Raw genomic sequence first — 24,128 nt, 5'->3', positions numbered from 1 at the left:
AGTGATGCGACTCTATGAACACATGGCTCTGGTGTACACGTGTTTCTTTAAGAAAATATGGTATGTGGGCCCATGAATATTAACAGGTTAAAAGCACTATTCAGGACTTTTCTGCTATAATTGTATTGGATTTATTATTGTGTGTGTGCAGCACTTTGTAAGATTTCTTCTGAACAGCAAAAAAGAAAGTTATGTTTATTGTTAGGATATGCGACCACTTTGCGTCTTTTGAAGCATACCGTAGCACATGTTCCGAAGGTCTTTAGTTTCAACGGTTTCAAAGTTAGTAATTAGATTCAGTTAGTACTTAAAGAACGAGAGTTCTTAGGCCTACCTGATTTTTTCAGGGGAAAAGTGGAATTGTAGTAGCCTTCAAAGAAAGACAGTATGGGGCCTGTCTTTTCCAGAGCGTAGTCTCCTTGTCCCTCTAGTATGTACTTTCTCCGAGCCCACATCCTAATCTGAACACACAGCCATGAAGCTGTATTTCACCAAACAGATCTTTCAAATACATTATATAATGTAAATATTTATGTAATTATTGTAGCAACATAAACGTAAAGAATAATCACAAATCATCAAACAAAAATCACGTTTGAACTGTAATAGTTGAGGCAAGTTTAACTTGGTTCCATAGATAATATTGTGAAAACAGAATATCTATGAGCTTATACAGTAGATCAGCTATTTTGCCACTTTCTAATAATTGCTGAGGTTGAGAACCACTGAACTAGCTGGTAGAACAGAACACTTAGAACCGGTTAACCAGCTGGTTTAATAGAGAACTATTAGCCCTATTCACGGCCCGCCCACTCAGCATGCCCCTGGTGCTGAAGTCACGTTTTGAAGGGTAAAACCCTGCTAAAAGCCCATAGAGTTAACACAGAAATCGCAAATTTAATGCAATTTCCGAATAGTAAAGTATAAAATACGGCTAGCATGATCAAGAACACAAGATAGTAAAAGGCACAAAGCATTATAATTTACTTTACCGTTCGAAATAATGATTTGTTGGCTTTAAGTCCAGCTATTTATGTTATAGTTTCCCCTTCTAAACTGACGTTAGCACCAGGAAGTTGCTGAGAAATTTGCTGAGTGGGCGGGCCGTGAATAGGGCTAATTAGCAGGAACAGAGCTGAGAAACACTACTGTGTGACGTTAGTAGAGTAGGTTTACCTGAACAGCGTCTCCTGGTGGAGAGCTGATGAATCCAAAGTCACAAACAACGAAGGCCAGCAGGTAGGTGGACATGACCTCTGTGGGCTCAAAGCTGGTCTGAAGCAAACTCTGACCCTGCATAGTAATGTTGACCGTCACTGTATGGACAATTGGACATACAGACACAATGTTAGAGGAATAGTAGAGACAGTAGTAAACTCTGACCCATAGGCTCTGACCCCCCATATAGTAACTGATATCATCATATTTGAACTAACTGAGCCATGTCCAGTCGCATCCTTGCCTGTGTAACATGGTTAATAATGCTTCCACTTGCCCATGCATTAGAAGTATATAGTGTTCCACCTTAAGAGTGTAGGCCTACTGCCACCTTAAGACAATGGGCGCGACTGCCTTTAGACAATGACGTTGTCTCGTTCACTTCCTATTCTCTCCCTGATATGAGAGCGGTAGGTTGTGTTTATTGTGCTCTGGAGATAATTTAGTTTATTTTATTATTTTCGTATGAATATATGAATACATATGTACACAGGGATATTATGACATTTACTGATGCTTTAGACAGTATTCTAATTTCACTGTATCTGCTCTATTTCCAGCAATTATTTGTTACTGTATGCTGTATGAAGAGCAGACCAGTGATTGCCTCGTTTTCTGTTTATCAGGTACATATTGTATTTATGTGTTCACTTGCTATTCTCTCCCTGATATGAGAGCGCAATTATTTGTTACTGTATACTGTACGAAGAGCAGACCAGTGATTGCCTCGCTTTCTGTTTATCAGAATAAATTCACTGGCTGAGCTGAGAATCCTGGTCTGTGGTCCATTCTACAAAACACAACGCACGATCACGTCTGTTACACCTGATAGCATTGTCTAATCGTTGTGTTCTATTGCCTCCCCACTGCCCACTCTGGGGGCTCTATTATGATCCAGGTCTTATGCCTTAACTTCTTTGCCTTTTTTTTTTACTATATATACATATTTTTTTAAATATTTCAAATAGCTGATCTGCAAGCTCACAACGTGCAGATGTAGATCAGCATTTGAAGTATTTAAAAATGTTTTTCAAAAGGCAAAGAAGTTAAGGCATAAGGCATAAGACCTGGATCATAATAGAGCCCTGGGAGTGTTATCCATGTTCTGCCTTGACAGAACACTGAAGTTTTTAACCGTCGCACATCCTGCATGTTTCCGCATGGTTAAAATAGCTCATCTACAAGCCCACAACGTCTCGCTGTTTTCGGCATGCAACACACGTCAAAAGACGAAGTATAGGTCAGACTTTACTTGGGAGACGTAACGAGGAGGCGATGCACACACAGTGCTTCAACTGTGAATGCAAAGACAAACGAGCCGACGAGTGCCGTTCACGGACGTCAGAATGAAACGCGTTCGACAATACCGTTCATCAAGAGGAAATAAAGAACGTTCAGTTCATGTTCAAAATATGAACAAGTTCATGAATGATCGTTCAATGACCTCTATTCTGGGGCACTGATAGCCTAGTGGTTGAGGAGCATACCTCATAAGCATAAGACTTTGAGCAGCAGTAGGTGCCTGATATTAACGCATCATTTTCACTGAGGATTCAAATGCATGTCCATAGAGTTGGCTGCTACAGTTTAAAACTTACTGATCCCCATGGAGTTGGCTAATGCTACAGTTTAAAACTTACTGACCCCCATGGAGTTGGCTAATGCTACAGTTTAAAACTTACTGACCCCCATGGAGTTGGCTAATGCTACAGTTTAAAACTTACTGACCTCCATGGAGTTGGCTAATGCTACAGTTTAAAACTTACTGACCTCCATGGCGTTGGCTAATGCTACAGTTTAAAACGTACTGACGCCCATGGTGTTGGCTAATGCTAAGGTTTAAAACTTACTGACGTCCATGGTGTTGGCTAATGCTACAGTTTAAAACTTACTGACGTCCATGGCGTTTGCTAATGCTACAGTTTAAAACGTACTGACGTCCATGGCGTTTGCTAATGCTACAGTTTAAAACGTACTGACGTCCATGGCGTTTGCTATTGCTACAGTTTAAAACTTACTGATGTCCATGGTGTTGACTAATGCTACAGTTTAAAACTTACTGACCTCCATGGCGTTGGCTAATGCTACAGTTTAAAACTTACTGACCTCCATGGAGTTGGCTAATGCTACAGTTTAAAACTTACTGACCTCCATGGCGTTGGCTAATGCTACAGTTTAAAACGTACTGACGTCCATGGTGTTGGCTAATGCTAAGGTTTAAAACTTACTGACGTCCATGGTGTTGGCTAATGCTACAGTTTAAAACTTACTGACGTCCATGGCGTTTGCTAATGCTACAGTTTAAAACGTACTGACGTCCATGGCGTTTGCTAATGCTACAGTTTAAAACGTACTGACGTCCATGGCGTTTGCTATTGCTACAGTTTAAAACTTACTGATGTCCATGGTGTTGACTAATGCTACAGTTTAAAACTTACTGACCTCCATGGCGTTGGCTAATGCTACTGTTTAAAACGTACTGACGTCCATGGCGTTGGCTAATGCTACAGTTTAAAACTTACTGACGTCCATGGTGTTAGCTAATGCTACAGTTTAAAACTTACTGACGTCCATGGCGTTTGCTAATGCTACAGTTTAAAACTTACTGATGTCCATGGTGTTGGCTAATGCTACAGTTTAAAACTTACTGACGTCCATGGTGTTGGCTAATGCTACAGTTTAAAACTTATTGACGTCCATGGCGTTTGCTAATGCTACAGTTTAAAACTTACTGATGTCCATGGTGTTGGCTAATGCTACAGTTTAAAACTTACTGACGTCCATGGTGTTGGCTAATGCTACAGTTTAAAACTTACTGACGTCCATGGTGTTGGCTAATGCTACAGTTTAAAACTTATTGACGTCCATGGCGTTTGCTAATGCTACAGTTTAAAACTTACTGATGTCCATGGTGTTGGCTAATGCTACAGTTTAAAACTTACTGACGTCCATGGTGTTGGCTAATGCTACAGTTTAAAACTTACTGACGTCCATGGCCTCGGCTAATGCTACAGTTTAAAACGTACTGACGTCCATGGTGTTGGCTTCTTCTTCTTCTTCTTTCGTGTATCATCGTCCTTGATGATTGGTTGACAACATTGTATTTCACAAGATTTCTTAAGGTTTAAAACTTACTGACGTCCATGGTGTTGGCTAATGCTACAGTTTAAAACTTACTGATGTCCATGGCGTTTGCTAATGCTACAGTTTAAAACGTACTGACGTCCATGGCGTTTGCTAATGCTACAGTTTAAAACGTACTGACGTCCATGGCGTTTGCTATTGCTACAGTTTAAAACTTACTGATGTCCATGGTGTTGACTAATGCTACAGTTTAAAACTTACTGACCTCCATGGCGTTGGCTAATGCTACTGTTTAAAACGTACTGACGTCCATGGCGTTGGCTAATGCTACAGTTTAAAACTTACTGACGTCCATGGTGTTAGCTAATGCTACAGTTTAAAACTTACTGACGTCCATGGCGTTTGCTAATGCTACAGTTTAAAACTTATTGACGTCCATGGCGTTTGCTAATGCTACAGTTTAAAACTTACTGATGTCCATGGTGTTGGCTAATGCTACAGTTTAAAACTTACTGACGTCCATGGTGTTGGCTAATGCTACAGTTTAAAACTTATTGACGTCCATGGCGTTTGCTAATGCTACAGTTTAAAACTTACTGATGTCCATGGTGTTGGCTAATGCTACAGTTTAAAACTTACTGACGTCCATGGTGTTGGCTAATGCTACAGTTTAAAACTTACTGACGTCCATGGTGTTGGCTAATGCTACAGTTTAAAACTTATTGACGTCCATGGCGTTTGCTAATGCTACAGTTTAAAACTTACTGATGTCCATGGTGTTGGCTAATGCTACAGTTTAAAACTTACTGACGTCCATGGTGTTGGCTAATGCTACAGTTTAAAACTTACTGACGTCCATGGCCTCGGCTAATGCTACAGTTTAAAACTTATTGACGTCCATGGCGTTTGCTAATGCTACAGTTTAAAACTTACTGATGTCCATGGCATTGGCTAGCGCTACAGTGCCATGGGGGTGGATCAGAGTCATGTGGAAGACAGCTTTCATAGCGGGCTCATCAAAGCAGGGTAAGGCTTTCCTGGCGCCTGTGGGCGCCATGTGAGTGGCGGCCAATACTCTGCAAGGAAGAAGGATGTATTTAGTGTACACAACGCGATCATGAGATTTCTCATAAATGTTGTCCTACTGTAGGTCCAATGCTAAAGACGGCATTCTCGTCAGATTGGTTTGCGCTGCCTGTGAATGATCGCAGGACTACAAATCCCAGAATACAGACGGAAATTACGTCATCGGGGAAAAAAGATATCCCGTCCACTGTAATGTGGTGGGTTTTTGGTCAAAACAAGACGGCCCCTAACTTTAAAACAGATGATCATGGATATAATTATATTTTTCCAGTGGAAAGAAGAGAGATGAGTCTTTCCAACATCACCTCCTTTGTTTAAAATTGCCCCTGGAAAGATAATTCTGTGGATTAGTCAAAACGCTTGAAATTGCTGGTAAAGTTAAAGCTATTTCAGTTATTCATTTATTTTGTTGTTACCCATTCAGATTTTATCCAAAATCACGCAAATTGGTACACAGTATTGCGATAGTCATGACATATCTGTCCCATATTTCATATTCCATCCTAATTGGCTAACATTGCCATTGGCTTCCAAAGTTTGTAGGATTGGTCCGTTTTGAACAAAATGCCTGAAATCATGAACGAGGGTTGCGATTTCCGTGACATTTTGCACGCACATTCCCACTGAGGGCTGATACACACTGCAAGATATTTTCCCTGATTATGCTGTCGCCAACCATTTTTGGCGCTTGCTGACAAAACCGATAAGTAGTGATATGCTTATGGGTTCTGCTCTATACTGGGGGGCCACTGGGGAAACTTGATGACAGGGGAGATTCTGAAAATAGACCGCATGGCTAGTCATTTGGGATCAATATAAGTAGGAAAAGGCTAGATGTTATTTTAGTCCGGACTTGTCCTTTAACCCCTAACACAGGGGTCTTCAACGTTTTCAGGCCAAGGACCCCTTAGTTGAGAGAGAGATGAAGCAGGGCCAGGGACCCCCACAACCTTTTCATAGATTCCATATAGATTCATTGTTTGACAGCACGATCATCAGTGTATTATGGATTCATGTTTAACCACTTGAATCGTCAACAGTTAATAAACTTGACCTTTCACTCTGTACTTAGTCTGCTCTTTTTCTCCCCTTCACCGAACAATATGCCAAAAATAGCCGCACTACAAGCTCACAACGCCTCGCAGCGCGAGGAGCTTGTAGATCTGCTATTTTTGGCTCTCAGAATATGGACACTGGGGTTCAAGTGGTTAATATAGAAAAGAAGAAACAAAGTTTTTTATCACACAAAGATTTGGAGGACCGCTTGTAGTAACTCTGAGGACCCCCTAGGGGTCCCGGACCCCCTGTTGAAGACCCCTGCCACAGAATTGCACTTATCTAGTTACAAGGATAGCGTTATTTTCAATCTGTCCTAAACGGAAACGGATATTCTCTCAAGTTTTCCTTGTGACATGCTGAAAGATTTAAAATTTTAAGTAGCGTATACATAAATGCAAGGTTCTATAAAGCAGTGGTTGACCCCCAGAGGGGTCCCCAAATTATTTTGGGGGGTCCCCAGATGTTTAGCTAAATGTTAACATTGTTTTCTCACTCAACAGTAAACAGACCAACATACAGTATAAATGTGTGACAATTTAGCGACTTTAGTTTAGTTTAGTTTAATTATTTATTTGTTCCATGTAAAGAAACATTGAATTTCATAAACACATTTCATAATCACATTTCATTTACATTTCCTTTCCCTGGAAAAAAAGGAATAGACTGAAGCCTAAGCTTATTACGTCTACCCTAAAGTTGTCTTTTAAAAACATGTAAAACATCATTTATAGTATAACAAATTTTCAAACAATTATAGCATGATTCCACTCATTAATACAGCATTCAAAATTATTAAGATACAAAAGTATAAAAAATAAAAGTAAACATTTTATTTCTCCCTAATTTCATAAATTTCCATAAATCTGGTAGTAATCTGGTAATAACAAAATAGTACCACTAGCACATTAAAATGTAAGACTCTCCACTAAGATAGGATCGTCCTTTTTACTCTGCATATCTATCTATGGTTTTGTTTTTAAAGAGTTTCTTAAACTTCGCCATATTTGTACACTCTTTTAATTCATTATCACACTTGTTCCACAACTTGACTCCCTTGACCGTGACACATCTACTTCGGACATTTATCCGTTCCTTTTTTTGTTTGAATATAAATTTTCCTCTCAGTAAATACCGGCTCTCTCGCATTGAGAACAACCCCTGGATACAGTCGGGAAGTGATTTGCATTTAGCTCTGAACAGTATCTCTAGCGTTTTTAGTTCAACCAAATCCTTAAATTTCAAGGCACGACTGCTTATAAATAATCCATTTGTTGGGTGTATATAATCGACTCCATAGACAATCCTTAAGGTTTTTTTTTGTAATAAAGTTATACAATTTGTGGTTGTTTTAAATGTATTTCCCCAAATTTCGGCACAATATGTCAGATAAGGCGTTATGAGTGAACTATACAATAGATATAATGACTTTTGATCTAGGATGTTTTTAGTCTTGTAAAGAATTGCAATAGATTTAGATATTTTTGACTTTATATAGTTTATATGAGATTTCCAATTTAATTTGTTGTCTATAATTACTCCCAGAAATGTATTTTGCATCACCTTTTCAATCTCTACTTCATCAATCTTTAGTGAAATTTCCTCGTTTGTCTTCTTGTTTCCAAACACCATACATTTTGTTTTACTTACATTCAATGAAAGTTTGTTTATGTCGAACCATTTCTTTACATTTTTCAACTCCCCTTCTACTGTATCCAAAAGTTCCCTCAATTTCTTTCCAGAGCAATATAACGTTGTATCGTCAGCAAAATTGACAAAGTGTAACTGATTCAGTGTTCTACCTAGGTCATTAATATAGAGAATGAAAAGCTTAGGCCCCACCACTGAACCTTGGGGGACCCCACAGGTGACTCTCCCTAGTTCTGATTTTGCATTGTTGACATTCACATACTGATATCTATTTTCAAGATAACTTCTGACCCAATTGTATGCCACACCTCTAATTTCGTAATTTTCTAGTTTTTTTTAATAATATTTTGTGGTGGACTGTGTCGAAAGCCTTACGTAAATCAATAAAAACCCCTACTGTATACTCGTTATTGTCCACCGCAGTTGCTATATTCTCAACTAGTTTGTTGACTGCTAATGAGGTTGATCGTTTGGCACGGAAACCATACTGATGGTCACTTAATAGACTATATGTTTCAATGAAGTTATCAAGCCTTTTTACAAATATCTTTTCTAAAATCTTGGAGAATTGGGGAAGTAAGGAAACAGGTCTGTAATTAGAACATGAGTGTTTATCACCATTCTTATAGATAGGAATGACTTTGGCAACCTTCATACCATCTGGAAATATACCTGTCAGAAAAGACTGATTGCAAATATGTGTTATGGGTTTGGCAATATATTCAATTACAGACTTAATTAGGGACATGTCAATTTCATTATAATCAGTTGATTTTTTGTTTTTAAATTCATTCACAATTTCAATAATCTCCTTCTCACTTACTTTATTTAAAAACATGGAATATTCATTTCTATCCTTGTTGTCCACCTCAAAACCTCCCGTATCACTTGGTTCTCTAATGTCTTTAGCTAAATTGGGACCTACGTTTACAAAATAGTTGTTAAATTCCTCCGCTACCTCTTTTCTGTTGTTTACAATTTCATCTTGGTTATTTACAAAATAGTGTGGAAGTTCAACATTTCCCTTTCTTTTTTTTATAATACTATTTATCACTTTCCACGTCCCTTTAATGTTAGTTCTATTAATTTCCAACAGCTTCCTATAATATTCTTTCTTTTCAGCTCTCAGAATGCTTACCAGTTTATTTTTATATCGCTTGTATTTACTTTCATCATCCTCTAATCTGGTTTTGAGGTATCTCCTGTACAATGTATTTTTTTTCTTGCATGCATTCTGGAGCCCTCTTGTCATCCATGGTTTTTCATCATATTTTTTTTTTCCCACTAATTTTCTTTAAAGGACAACATTTCTCATACAGTTCTATAAATATAGCCAAGAATGCATTATAAGCTTTATCTGGATCCTCAACATAGACCTCTTTCCACTCACGTTTCCTCAGTTCTTCTTTAAATGACTGGATAGCTTCCTGCGTTTTTTGACGCACAAATATACAGATCTTCTTTTCTTCATCAAACCCATAGTCATTTTGAATGACAGCAAATATCGGCAGATGATCGGTTAAGTCAGTAATTAGCAATCCACTCACTAGCTCTCTGTCAATTACATTTGTAAAGATGTTATCTATTAAAGTTGCACTTTTTGTCGTTATTCTGCTTGGTTTCGTAATCATGGGATGCAGACCTATTCCAAACATTGTGTCAATAAATTCAGTTATTTTATTATTTCCATGCGAATTTAGCAGATCAATGTTGATATCACCACACAGGAAGACCGCCTTACTATTATTTAGATTATCATACAACCCAGCTATAATATCCTTGAACTGTTTTATGTCAGATCCCGGTTTTCTATAGATGCAGGTTATAATTATATTTTTACCCCTTTTCACATCAATTTCGATAGTTAGGCATTCCATTACATTTTCTATTGTTGTTGTCATCTTGTGTAACACTTTGCATTTAAGATTTATATCAACATAAAGGGCAACTCCGCCTGCTCTTCTATTGGTCCTATTGACTGAATACATTTCATACCCTTCCATTTCCAAATCAGCTTCTTTCGTCTCATTGAGCCACGTCTCTGTAATTGCGATTATATTAAATCTGGTTTCAAAATTCATCACATATTCTTTAATCTTACTAAAATTTCTGTAGAGACTTCTACTATTAAAATGTATTAATGATAAGGCTCTTTCTCGCTTCACATTTGTCTGCAGCTGGTCGTCAGTGTAGTACTCACAGTTAATAGTGATGTCATTATAGAAGTGGTTATCTGGATCAATATTGCTCTCCATCCCATAAAACTTGTGTTCTGAATGATCAAAAGACTTAAAGTTGAACTTTTCACATGTTGGTAATATGCGCTGTTTGTCCACCCCTTCATGAAGAGAGTTGTAAAGACTGTCCCCCTCTTCATAGGGGTTTGTGTTGACTATAAACTCCTCATCCTCCACATTTCCGAACGGGAATGTGTAGTCACTGCTTAGTTCTGTCATCCAGTCTCTTATATCGTCCTCCACCATATTCGTGTTGTTTCTTCATAATTCATATCCACCATTGCCTGTCAGCAGTCCTTGTTCTTCTGTGTGCAAGTCAATTTATCGGTATTTATCCAAGTCTTTTAAATCTCTCACCACTATTCCTTTCTCCTTCTCCGGCGTTCCATTGAGCTTGATCCAAATCTTGCAGTTTCTTGACCACGTTCCTTGTATTTTCTTTAGTTTTTTCAGATCTCTCGCTTCTTTGGCAATCTCTGCATTTCTTTTAGTGAGATGCTCATTTAGATAGACGTTCGTCCCCTTCAGCATTCTGGCCTGCTTCATTAGTGCATCTTTTGATTTTCGATTTTGAAACCGAATTATGATTGCAGGCTTGAGTTTGGCATCTTTTCGTGGCAGCGTGTGGCACGCTGCAATATCCTCACTTTTTAGTTTCAATCCTTTTTTCACAAAGAATTGGACGACTTGGGTTTCCAGTCTAAAGACCGTTTTGGTACCTCTGGTCAAACATTAGTAAAATTGTCAAATATTAGAGGTAGAAATTGTGAAAATAGCCCATCTACATGCTCACAATGCCTCGCAACACGAGGTATAGATCCAGTCAAACTAAATGCAATGCCAACTCCTACAATTCCAAGTGCTTGTGCAGTGTGGGGGTCCCCTGTTAGAATATGATTATTTTGGGGGTCGCGGCCTGAAAAGGTTGAGAACCACTGCTATAAAGTAACAATGTAATTCAGCAGTGGTGGAAGTAGAACTCACTTGTTTCAGTACTGCAATATAGAAATACTTTGTTACAAGTAAAAGTGTGGAATTCAAAATGTGTTCGAATAAAAGTATGAAAGTGTTGGCATCCAAATGTCGCAGATCTACAAGCTCACAACGCGTCGCATCGCAACTTTGTTGTGAGCTTGTAGATCGTCTATTGTAGGCCTATGTATGTTATATGTATGTATGTTATATGTATGTATAGTATGTATGTATGTATGTATGTATGTATGTATGTATGTATGTATGTATGTATGTATGTACGTATGTATGTATGTTTTATAATATTGTAATTTATATCTGCAAAGTAACTACAGTTTTCAAATAATGCAGTGTAGTAAAAGTCTACTAGTTATTTGACACCAGTGTAATTCAGGGTGCCGTGGATGAAAACGTGTTTTCCAGGGGTGCCCTGAGTCAAACATGTTTGCTCAAGCCCCACATAACTTTGCTCTGGATCCATTGAGAGTGGCTCCCCTCCCCTCATCCTGTTTCCGTCTAAAAGAATGTCTAAAACTATGTCTAAAACTATTCCCTATGGCTATAAGCATTTGCCAAAATACATAATGCACTGGGCTTTATTCCAGCTTTATCCCACACTCTTTGACCATCCCATCCCTATCCTTACTGACTTTCAGTGGTGGAAAAAGTACTCACATATTTTACACCAGTAAGACGCCCTAAGGGTGAAACGCGACCTCGCTCTAAAGGGCGAGGTCGAGCAGGACGGAATTCGTACAAGAATTCATTTGCAAGTGCGGTTCGTTGTATAAGTTGGACAAAATAAGGACACAATATTTTCCCAAATATGGATATGACTGACATCTGACATCATACAGTAGAGATGTCTTATGTTGTAGACCACACAAGACTCACACAATATGTCCATATTATGGGCATTCTAAGCTATGGTCTTAATATTGATAACTTCAGGGATCTCCATATATGGGCATACAAGGGACAGGGACGGAATTCATTTGCAATTGTGTGCCACACTGGTTAGACTGACACAATATGTAAAGTATATACATATTGCCATTCCCAGATATGGGCTTGATATTGATGACATAAGGGATCTCCATATATGCACATAAAAGGGATTCTGTTAGTGTGGTTCCCCTAACAGGGCATCATCTGGGAGCGTCCCTATATGGACATTGCCAAATATGGACATTGCCAAATATGGATATAGAAATACAAGAAATACAAGAACTAGACACTACAATCAATGACAAAGTCTGTAACTGTGACAGTAGAAGATTGGTGTACAGTAGGAAGAGCGGAGGCTGGTTGTGAGCATGCAGATTTTTTATTTTCACAATTTCTGCCTCTAATATTTGACGATTTGGCCAATGTTTAATTTGTCATTTTTATAGAGGTATTAAAACGTCCTTAAATTGTCACTTTAGAAATGTGCAGATACCCTGTTGGCTTGTTTATTGTTTAGTGTGAGAAAACAATGTTGCACATGCCATTAAGTTGGGGGTCCCGACCCACAGGTTGAGAACCCCTGGTGTAGCGCATGTAGTCATGTTCCTTCATCTCGCGGAGTGAGCGTATAGCAGAGTTTGGCAATGTTCCTGAAGTGAAAGAAGGATGACTTACACAGATGTTTAATGTGTGATTCAAGATAGTTGCGTGTCCATTTTCACACCCAAAACCAGGGACGTGCTGGGCCCCTGATTCAGCCTGGGAAAAAGAGTTGTAGAGGCCCTCATTGCGCACTACAGAGAGAGAGATCTCTCTATAGCGCTGCTGCTACTTTGCCATTTCAGATCATGACAAGTGACAAGCCAGTGGGTCAATATATTTCGTCGTTGTCGGGTGCAACCTTGTATGTCCAAAACCGTTTGTTTTGTATGTATCATTTTAAAAATGATTTAAACTAGTGAAAACAGACGATCTACAAGCACACAACGCCTCGCACCGCGAGGCGTTGTTTGCTTGTAGATCTGCTGTTTTCACTACTTTTGTGCAACAGCGAAAAAACTTGAAACTTGGAGATACAAGGTTTCAGTGACGATTTACTTTGTTGGCCACCCAGCCCTCAAAATGGAACGAAGGCCGACATTTTATTTTTAATTTTTTCCTAATGGCCGGCCTGGACTGGCCGGGAATGAACCGGCCGTTCGGGAGTTGTCCCGCTTTTCCCAATGGAACAAGACTGATACTGTACACACAGGGGTGATTATATCATAGCAGCTGGAGCAAACAGAAACATGAATACTTGGCCAGGGAACAAAATACATAAAAATACAAGATACTTCAATTCAATCAATGACAAAGTGTGACATATTCTGCATTTACTTAGCCAAAGTCAACACCTGACTATTACTTTTAACAGAGCATTTCTACATTGTGGTATTGATACCTTACTTAAATACAATTTTGAGTACTTTTTTTCACCACCAGATGCAGGCTTTGCGCCAGGGAGTCATACATTTTCTGTACGCAGACAAATGTATCTGTGGCAAGATTTGTCCTTGTCTGTGGGAAATTTTAGATATACATTTTTTAAATATTATCTTGAGAGTGTACTCAATTTACAAATGGACCCGCATTTGTACACTCTCGGAGTTACAGACCTAATGGTCCATTTGGACCACCTTCAAGGCACCCTGATTGTCCCTCAAACCACTTTTACAACCAACCAAAGCACTAGTAGTATACATTTAGGCCTATACTGTAGCTCTGTATTTCCATGGCAAAAATATAGAATTTTGGCAAAAATGTCCGGAACAAGCCGGCATGGCGATGAAGGCTTACTGATGAAGGCTTACTGTAGTTTTCCATTTTTTGGAAGCTCTGTTTTCACCATCAACAATCCTATTTAGACTTTTGGATGAAAATGTTTGAAGTAGCCTACTGTCCATCCTCTCATGGGAAAGTGTTTCACATGCCTTACACCATTGACCCAAGCAGTGGGTCATGACCCACTGTTTTGATTTGCGTTATTACGTTATTTCAAAAGATAAAAAAAAAAGGTTAGACAAAAGTAAGTTACTTGATCATACTACAGCATCACACAAAAGTATCAAAAGTAGAAGATATAAAAGCTATAGATATAGAAATTGAACTGTGAATAGGGCTGTCATGTCTAATCACAATTATTTAGTCATAATCGCCATAATGTTTTCCATGAAAAATATTCATATATTTTCAAACATTAAAAAAATATTGGAAATCTACAAGCTCGTCTATTTCCACTATCAATGTTCTCTTTAAGTATAAAGTTGTCAAATATTTCAGTCATTTCTTTGTATATTTATGATATCTGCTATGTGCAACTGCAAAGCCTTCAAGCCTAACAGAAAGGTAATAGTCAACAACAAAAACAAAATTAAATCATTAATCACAATTATTAGTGACAATTAATCGTCATGTAAAATGTCACAATCGTGACAGCCTGCAGTCAACAGTCTTTGACATATGAGGTTTTCGCCTGACAGAGACGATACAGTACTACTTACTTCTTAGTTCCATCCTCCATGTACTCGCTCCTATAGAACCCTTCCAGGTCGTAGGCCAGCTCTCCGGTGAACTCCGTGTACAGCCGGTAGGACTTCCCAACCTCCAGCTTGGCGGTCAGCTGGACCACCAGGTACTGAGTGGGGACCTCCAGCCAGGTCCGGCTGATGCCCGGTGCCTCCGCCGCTCCGTCCAGCGCTGCCAGCCGGGCTTGGCACGTCGTCCCGTCCAGCGCCGTGAGGTTGAGCATGTTGGAGTGGACGAGGACGAGGTCAGTCTCCCTCAGGCAGGTGAAGAGCACCTCGGAGCGGCCACTGAACACGTACATGCCCCGGTCGTCTGGCGCCAGGCGAGGCCACATGGTCACGTTGTAGGAGAGAGGAGACAGGGCGGTCGGGAGACGGTACAGCTCCCAGGGTTCCTTGGGGCCAGAGGAGGATGGGGTGGAGGCAGGTGAAGTGCTGGTAGATTCGTTCTTTGACCTCTCCTGAGAGTAGGCCGCGGAGAGCGCGATGATGGTCAACACGGCCGCCGCGGCGGCGACGGCGGCGACCAACGCCGCCACCTTGCTGATGTAGAAGCCTTCACCCTTCATGGTGGACAGCGGGAGATTTCTTTCCCAACCAGAGTAATAACAACACTATACAAAGCTTAGCTTCTCAGGGAAGGGAAGGGAGAGGCGGAGGAATCCGCTGGACAACAGGAGGTCATCCCCCCGGGTTGTGACGACGAGCAGAGAGTTCCAAAACAGATGTTGTAAAAATAAATAAATAATAAGTAGAAGAAAATCAATGTGATAAGAACCCAGTCCTCTGTCTTCAGTGGGTCAGATTCCTCAAGAGAGCCATGAGCTCCATGGAGATGTGGGGTCACTTCCTAGAAAGCTGTATACTTCTATTTATAAAGCAACATACAGTAGGTAACGTGAAGCCTCCATAATGGATAAATGAGAGACAGAGAGGAGAAGGTAGTCCAATCAGTTCAGAGGGAAGGTGACTTTCTGTTTACTCTGGTCTGTAAACTTTGCAGACTATGAGTCACACAATTCGCTGTTCGTGTTATTATCGTGTTTCCACAGTTCATTTTTTAGCTATAAATGTTACACAATCAAGAACTAAACTTTCCCTTTCCTCTCTACACGCTGTGGACAGCGCGGAGACAAATCAAAAAGCCAAATGCCGCACACACAGGGGACATGCCACTGACATCAGTAAGCATACAGACAGAGTTTTTGTTTACCATCATTGAGACTGCACAGGCAGCCTGTTTCATATAATCATTCAGTTCCCAACAGATTCTCAACCTGTTGTTTTGGGGAGTGCTGCTTTGAGTTCATTCAACCTTCTCTCTGTGTAGGCTAATGTTTCCTCCTGAGGGTTAAGCAGACATTGAATAATGATTCAGTTCATAATTATGTTCTCTGCTGTTCTATGCTCCCTAGTGGAGTAAAAAGGGAGGAAATAATGATCTGAGTGGTTCTTCCTAAACAAAGTGGAAAGACATGCAGAAACAGTTTTGAGCCTTTTATATGGCATAGGCCTAATATGTGCGATTTTCTTTCTTGTCATTTAGGCTGGGCATGTTTTGCATCCGCAAGAGAAGAGTTTCCACGTTCTATACTAACACCTGTGGCACCTGGGGGAGCACACCTACTTCTCGTGGTATTATATCTGAGTGGTGGAGTAGCGAAGGAGGCAATATGGTCTGAGTGGTTCATTCTTTCTTTTCCATTTTCATGGAAATCAGATCTACTCTGTCTTGTCTGTCATCAAACTGAATTAAAATGTATCTCCCCTGACATATTTGTTGAAATGCACAATGAAAATAAGAAATGTATGGATGACATTCTTTTCCTCAATAGGTTTTATTTGCAATCCAAAGATTGTTTTCCGCTATAAAGAATACTGTACATGCAACTGGTGCGTTGGTGGAGTATAGCGTACGATGAAAGAATACATGCAACAGGTGTGTTGGTGGAGTAGCGTACGCATATGGATGAAAGAATACACACCTGCACTGTATTGTCTTCACCTGTTCATTAAAGAAACCTTTCTGTCATGTTATGTTATGTTATGTTTTATTTATTTGATATGGACATCACAATCACATTGGACGAACCAGATGCATTGATATAAGTGATTTTAGCACAAGTACTAATTCTCATCACCTGTCCACAGGAGGCTTTTCTATTTTACAATAGTCAAATCTAACACCCAATCAAGTACAATTCTTTATTGTTGATATTTCCTCTAATGCCTAGCTAGGACCGATATGTATTTTATTATCAGACAATGAGAGCAACCACAAGTTCAAACAACGGTTCAACAAGTGTCTTGCAGTTTTTGGTCTTTGTTTCATTAAGACTATACTTTCAGGGATCATTTCTATAGTTTTGGACTGGAGAAAAGAGTTTCTAAAGTGTTTGGTCTCGCTAACCACGATGATGAGATGTGAAGTTTCCTCCCAGACATTGAATAATGATTCAGTTCATATGTTCTGTCATTGATGACTGTTCTATGCTCCCTAGTGGAGTAAAGAGGGAGGTAATATGAATGGTTCTTCCTAAACAAAGTGGAAAAGAACATTTTAAACAGACAGTTTTAAGCCACCGAATGTCCACCGTAAATAATACATGCAACAGGTGCGTTGACTGGCAGGGCCCAAATGTTAAATGTGCTTGTGCGTGTGAGTGCCACGCACGCTGTACAAAAGTTCACACTGGACAGCAACCCTGGCCCATTATTATTACCAACGCCGCCACCTTGCTGATGTAGAAGCCTTCACCCTTCATGGTGGACAGTGGGAGATTTCTTTCCCAACCAGAGTAATAACAACACTATACAAAGCTTAGCTTCTCAGGGAAGGGAAGGGAGAGGCGGAGGAATCCGCTGGACAACAGGAGGTCATCCCCCCGGGTTGTGACGACGAGCAGAGAGTTCCAAAACAGATGTTGTAAAAATAAATAAATAATAAGTAGAAGAAAATCAATGTGATAAGAACCCAGTCCTCTGTCTTCAGTGGGTCAGATTCCTCAAGAGAGCCATGAGCTCCATGGAGATGTGGGGTCACTTCCTAGAAAGCTGTATACTTCTATTTATAAAGCAACATACAGTAGGTAACGTGAAGCCTCCATAATGGATAAATGAGAGACAGAGAGGAGAAGGTAGTCCAATCAGTTCAGAGGGAAGGTGACTTTCTGTTTACTCTGGTCTGTAAACTTTGCAGACTATGAGTCACACAATTCGCTGTTCGTGTTATTATCGTGTTTCCACAGTTCATTTTTTAGCTATAAATGTTACACAATCAAGAACTAAACTTTCCCTTTCCTCTCTACACGCTGTGGACAGCGCGGAGACAAATCAAAAAGCCAAATGCCGCACACACAGGGGACATGCCACTGACATCAGTAAGCATATAGACAGAGTTTTTGTTTACCAACATTGAGACTGCACATGCAGCCTGTTTCATATAATCATTCAGTTCCCAACAGATTCTCAACCTGTTGTTTTGGGGAGTGCTGCTTTGAGTTCATTCAACCTTCTCTCTGTGTAGGCTGATGTTGCCTCCTGAGCGTTAAGCAGACATTGAATAATGATTCAGTTCATATGTTCTCTGCTGTTATATGCTCCCTAGTGTAGTAAAGAGGGAGGACATATGATCTGAGTGGTTCTTCCTAAACAAAGTGGAAAGACATGCAGAAACAGTTTTGAGCCTTTTATATGGCATAGGCCTAATATGTGTGATTTTCTTTATCTGCTACCATTGTCATTTATGCTGGACATGTTTTGCATCCGCAAGAGAAGAGTTTCCACGTGGCACCTGGGGAGCACACTTACTTCTCGTGGTATTATATCTGAGTGGTGGAGTAGCGAGAGAGGCAATATGGTCTAAGTGGTTCATTCTTTAAGTGCAAAGAACTTTTAAAAGTATTATGAAATGTCCATACATTTACAAATTCCACTACAGCATGCAGTTCCATTTTTATGGAAATCAGATCTACTCTGTCATGTCTGTCATCAAACTGCATTCAAATGTATCTACCCTGACATTGTTGAAATGCACAATGAAAATAAGAAATGTATGGATGACATTCTTTTCCTCAGTAGGTTTTATTTGCAATCCAAAGATTGTTTTCCGCTATAAAGAATACTGTACATGCAACTGGTGCGTTGGTGGAGTATAGCGTACGATGAAAGAATACATGCAACAGGTGTGTTGGTGGAGTAGCGCACGCATATGGATGAAAGAATACACACCTGCACTGTATTGTCTTCACCTGTTCATTAAAGAAACCTTTCTGTCCATTCTTTATTGTTGATATTTCCTCTAATGCCTAGCTAGGACCGATATGTATTTTATTATCAGACAATGAGCGCAAGCGCAAGTTCAAACAACGGTTCAACGAGTGTCTTTGCAGTTTTTGGTCTGTGTTTCATTAAAGCAGGGGTGTCCAAACCTTTTTCAAAGAGGGCCACATTAGAAAATATTGAAACATCCAAGGGCCGACTATCTCCTGACAAAATGTAATTTCGGTCGGACCATAACAAAGTCACATATGCATTGCAATTACAATATTTTAGCTATCATTATCATTATTTATCTTTTGTCAGGTGTGTGCTCTGAATTAAATACAAATAACTCACATTACCAAATGTAACCAGATGTGTAAGGTAAAACAAAATAGCAGGGAACAAGGAATACTGACAAATTATACAATAACATTGTTTATACAATAAACATCTTGTTTGACGGTGCTGCAGGGCCGTTTGTAGTAGCATTTAGGGAGGAAGCTGCAGGCTGTGTAAAATGTGTCATCGGGCCGCACTTTGCACACCCCTGGTTTAAGTGGTTAAAGGTTTCTATAGCAGGTGGCCTACTTGTGCCCTATAATGTGTAGGTTTTGTACTGCACGAGGAAGGCTTTAGTAGAAGACTTTAGTAGAAACCAGACACACATTTCCTGCCAAATGTCTCTCTGACAACCACAACGCCAGACGCATTTCCTACCAATTGTCTCTCTGACGACCACAACGCTGTCGTGCAAGTGCACCGAGGCACAAATATAATACTCTGCAGACTGAAACAGATCTGCTATTTTTTTTAAATCAGGTCTTAATGGGTTGAATCTAATCTGCTTGTATTATTGTGGGCTCGCCTGGAAGGCGAGCACACGTATGTTATCTTCATTATTTATTTATTTATATATTTATATACTAGTCAGTATCTCCTCAAAACTTTGGCGCGCTTCATCTCTTAAACGCTTACACCTTTCAACACCATTCAAATTTTTATGTGTTCAGCTTACTGAGGACACGTGTGCTTGTACTTTTGGTTTTGAAATGTTTTGTAGTATAAATATAAAAAAATAAAAATGTTTAACTTTAAGCACCCAATGCATTTCCAATGGGTTTGGGAGTGGAGAGAAGGATAATAGACCCATGTTTATGTTAAGGCGCTGTGGCTGCAGTGTTCACACTTCAGATATGCTATCTATATCATTGCGTTCACACAGGTCTGCTCTCTGATTTGATCCAAATGTCTAAGCTGTGTGATGTATAAAACTATAGTTATAGTTAAAACTATAAATAAATGTCCCTCTCCACTCTACTGATTACACAGCTGTGATCAAGAATCAAGTCCGGGCGATGGGATGTAAATCCCATAGCCATATATCCTAGAGCCCGCAGGGACAGTCAGCCATATTAGTGGTTGTTGTTGGTTGTCAGGGAGATATCAAAACCAATGCATTTCCAAGTCAGATCCACAAACACAATAAAAGCCATGCTCCACTCCTCAGTCTGGAGTGGCCACATAGAAGAACGCCTTGGTTATAGACATAGTGGAGGACAGATGTGATCTGGGATTGTTAGCCTACATACAGTATATGCACTCAATATACTCCACTACAGTTGGAGTCCATTTGACAGTTGCTGGTTCCCAAACACAGAATCAAAAATGTAGATCTAGAACACATAGAATATGTACAGTACAGTAAGGTTCAGTAGAGTACAGTAAAAGTACAGTAAGGTTCAGTAGAGTACAGTAAAGTACAGTAAGGTACAGAAAGGTACAGTACAGAAAGGTACATTAGAGTACAGTACAGTAAGGTACAGTAAAGTACAATACAGTACAGTAAGGTACAGTAGAGTACAGTAAAGTACAATAAAGTACAGTAAAGTAGAATAAAGTACAGTAAGGTACAGTGGAGTACAGTAAAGTACAGTAGAGTACAGTAAAGTACAGTATAGTAAGGTACACTAGAGTACAGTACAGTAAGGTACAGTACGGTACAGTAGAGTACAGTATAGTATAGTACAGTAAGGTACAGTACAGTACAGTAAGGTACAGTAGAGTACAGTAAGGTACAGTAGAGTACAGTAAAGTACAGTAAGTTACAGTAGAATACAGTAAAGTACAGTACAGTAGAGTACAGTAAAGTACAGTAAGTTACAGTACAGTACAGTACAGTACAGTACAGTAAGGTGCAGTACAGTATAGTAAGGTACAGTACAATACTGTAAGGTACTGTACCTTACAGTACCTTAAAGTATCCTATTTGTTGGGTTGGAAGCGAGCCCACACTGTTTCGAAGGAACAGTATTTCTAGTTGAATATGTTATTAACAGTTTGCAAAAAGAAAAGGCGCGGTGGCACATATTTATACAAAGGAATGCTAAAAGGATAACCCAATAAACCCAGGGCTTGTTTTTGGGTATTCAGTTCATCAAGACATTTAAAGAAAAACGATAATACAGTAATATGCAGAAAACATCATTATAGAGTATATGAATAAAGGTACAGAAACACTTGAGGGACGTCTATATGCATTCTGACAATGCAACACTTATATTTACATGCATTTTTAATGTGGAAGTTATAGATTATAATGTTGCTGTCGGGCAGAAAACTTTTTTTTTTTCATATTTGAACTTTTGGTGTGTGTGCAAACTGGCACTTGAGTCAGTAGCATTATAGATATTATAGAAACAGCAGTGAAAACACAGAAATGTGTGTGGGCCTGGGAGGAATCCATTGGCATATATAAATAAATAATAAATAATGTTCATCCCAGAACTAACCAGCGTTGCCAGGCCTGCTCATTATAAAGGGTTTCTAGGTAAAAAACCATGTGTGTGTGTGTGTGTGTGTGTGTGTGTGTGTGTGTGTGTGTGTGTGTGTGTGTGTGTGTGTGTGTGTGTGTGTGTGTGTGTGTGTGTGTGTGTGTGTGTGTGTGTGTGTGTGTGTGTGTGTGTGTGGTGGTTCATTTCAAGGTAAAGAGCAGTTTGCCTTGTGGTGGTTCATTTCAAGGTAAAGAGCAGTTTGCCTTGTGGTGGTTCATTTCAAGGAAGCAGCAGGGCTTTCACAGTAGCATCTAGTCCCCCTGATTCACCACAACAATGTGCCCATGCCTGCAACTGTGACACAAATATAACATGCAAACTGATAGGAAACAACCAAAGTCTAATAGGCTTTCAATAAAATGTTTGGGGGACATTATATGCGTGCATGATTCTCACATACATGTACATGCAAATAAATACACATAGGCCTATATGCATTTCATACATTTACATTGCAGTCACAACCAGTGTTGCCATGCATGCACTAAACACCAATGCAAACTGGCTTGGCGGGCCGCGGACGGGAAAATGACTCAAGTCCTGATGTGTTTTTGGAGCGGTGTGAAGCACAGCTCCGCTATGAGCAGCAATGTGTGTCCAGTGTCCCACAACAATGTGTGTCCAGTGTCCCACAACTTTCCGGTTGAGTTTGAACTGTTTTCGCCACCTAGTGGCGGAAGAAATTAATTACTCATGCCATGGACACTTGAGTTCAATTATATATATATATATATATATTTACCTGGAACTGCTCAAATTCACCGCTCCACTTCGAACCGAGGTTTGATTTTTAATAAAGATGCAGACACTTTGGAGGCACATTGCCTGCATGTGTGATTCTTACAAGCTGTGTATGCAAATATACATATACCTGTAGTTGTTGTCAGGCAGAAACCTCTTAATGTATGGGTTTCCAAACATTTGAAAATATTAAAACACCCTAGGGCCGATTATACCGGTAGCCTAATAAAGGCACATACGCAGGCATCACATTTAACAATTTTATTTAACTATCATCATCAATACTGTACATATCAATGGTCTTTTGTCAGGTGTTTGCTCTGAAAACACAAATTAATTTCACATTACCAAATGTAACCAGACATCAAGGTAAAAAATACAATAAAATAGCCAGGAAACAATCCAGACAAATTATACTCTGGGAAAATATTCTTGTTTGACGGTGCTGGCGGGCCGTTTATAGTACAATTTAGGAATGAAGCAGAGGGCCGTATAAAATGTGTCCTCGGGCCGCATTTGGCCCCCGGGCCGCACTTTGGACACCCCTGCTTTACATGAAGCGCTGAGTCTCCTCCTCGTTACGCTGTCTCCCACCCAAGTAAAGCCTGATTATACTTCGTCGTGTGACGTGTGTTGCATGCCGAAATAGCTGATCTGCAAGCTCACAACGCATCGCATCCACGAGACGTGAGCTTGTACCAGATCAGCTATTTTAACCAACGTGGACGGTTACAAACGTCTGCCTTCACAATAAGGGTGAGGAAGACTGGGCACTGGGCACCTAAATATTGTGGGCACCTCAATGTTAAGTTGGATGAAATAACTGCTGTGTGTGTGTGGTTCTATATGGGCTATGTCAATAATTTTGACAAATAATAGCTTGCAGCAACATCTAAAAAAATATATATATATATATATATATGTATATATACATAGGCGATTCTAGCCTCTTCCAGCAGGGGGTGCACGACCTCTATTACCTCATGGGGCGCGTGCACGACGCTCGCGTGCGCGCTTTGCGCGCACGCGAAAAAAATTGCGGATATTAGCGGTTTTGTAATGTTGTTTTAGCGGATTTCTGCAGTTAATTTTGTACCCAAATGTAACACAATATAAACAAAAAAAAGTGTAAATCAGGTGCTTCTTTTTCTAGACACCATATGTCTATCTATAGGATTTATTTACTTATTTTGCAGACAAGTTGGCTTCATTTGGCTCCTCTGGGTCTGGGCCTGGGGTAACAACAGTTGAGTCTGGAGTGGGGCTTGCTTGCTGTGGAGGAACCGGGGCCTCGGTCTCCGGCAACGGCGAGCCTTCCACAGTGATGTCGGTGGCTGGATCACTGCTGCTGCAAGCTCCGTCCACCTCCTCTGGTTCACGTTCATTAGCATTACTGTCAGTGTCGAGTGAACCCGTGTTCACATTTCCTGATGATGAACTATCGGTTGTGGCACTGGGTTTGCTCTTTTTTATAAAGA

At 39.9% G+C, this 24,128-nt stretch overlaps 1 protein-coding gene across 1 annotated transcript; it reads right to left on the bottom strand.

Annotated features, from left to right (window-relative positions):
* Positions 1-1,970: 1,970 nt before the first annotated feature.
* LOC308292889 (aminopeptidase Ey-like) lies at positions 1,971-15,384 on the bottom strand (the record flags this gene model as incomplete). The annotated part of the gene is made up of 3 exons (XM_080735312.1): positions 1,971-2,008; positions 5,236-5,378; positions 14,792-15,384. 3 exons carry the CDS (start codon positions 15,382-15,384, stop codon positions 1,971-1,973), a joined length of 774 nt encoding a protein of 257 aa, XP_080591438.1.
* Positions 15,385-24,128: the final 8,744 nt, after the last annotated feature.

The sequence above is a fragment of the Nannobrachium achirus genome (genome assembly GCF_963921795.1).
Source record: "Nannobrachium achirus genome assembly, chromosome: 10".
Classification (NCBI taxonomy): Eukaryota; Metazoa; Chordata; class Actinopteri; order Myctophiformes; family Myctophidae; genus Nannobrachium; species Nannobrachium achirus.
Note: the sequence above shows the minus strand (reverse complement) of the source record. Positions and strands in the feature narration are given on the sequence as shown.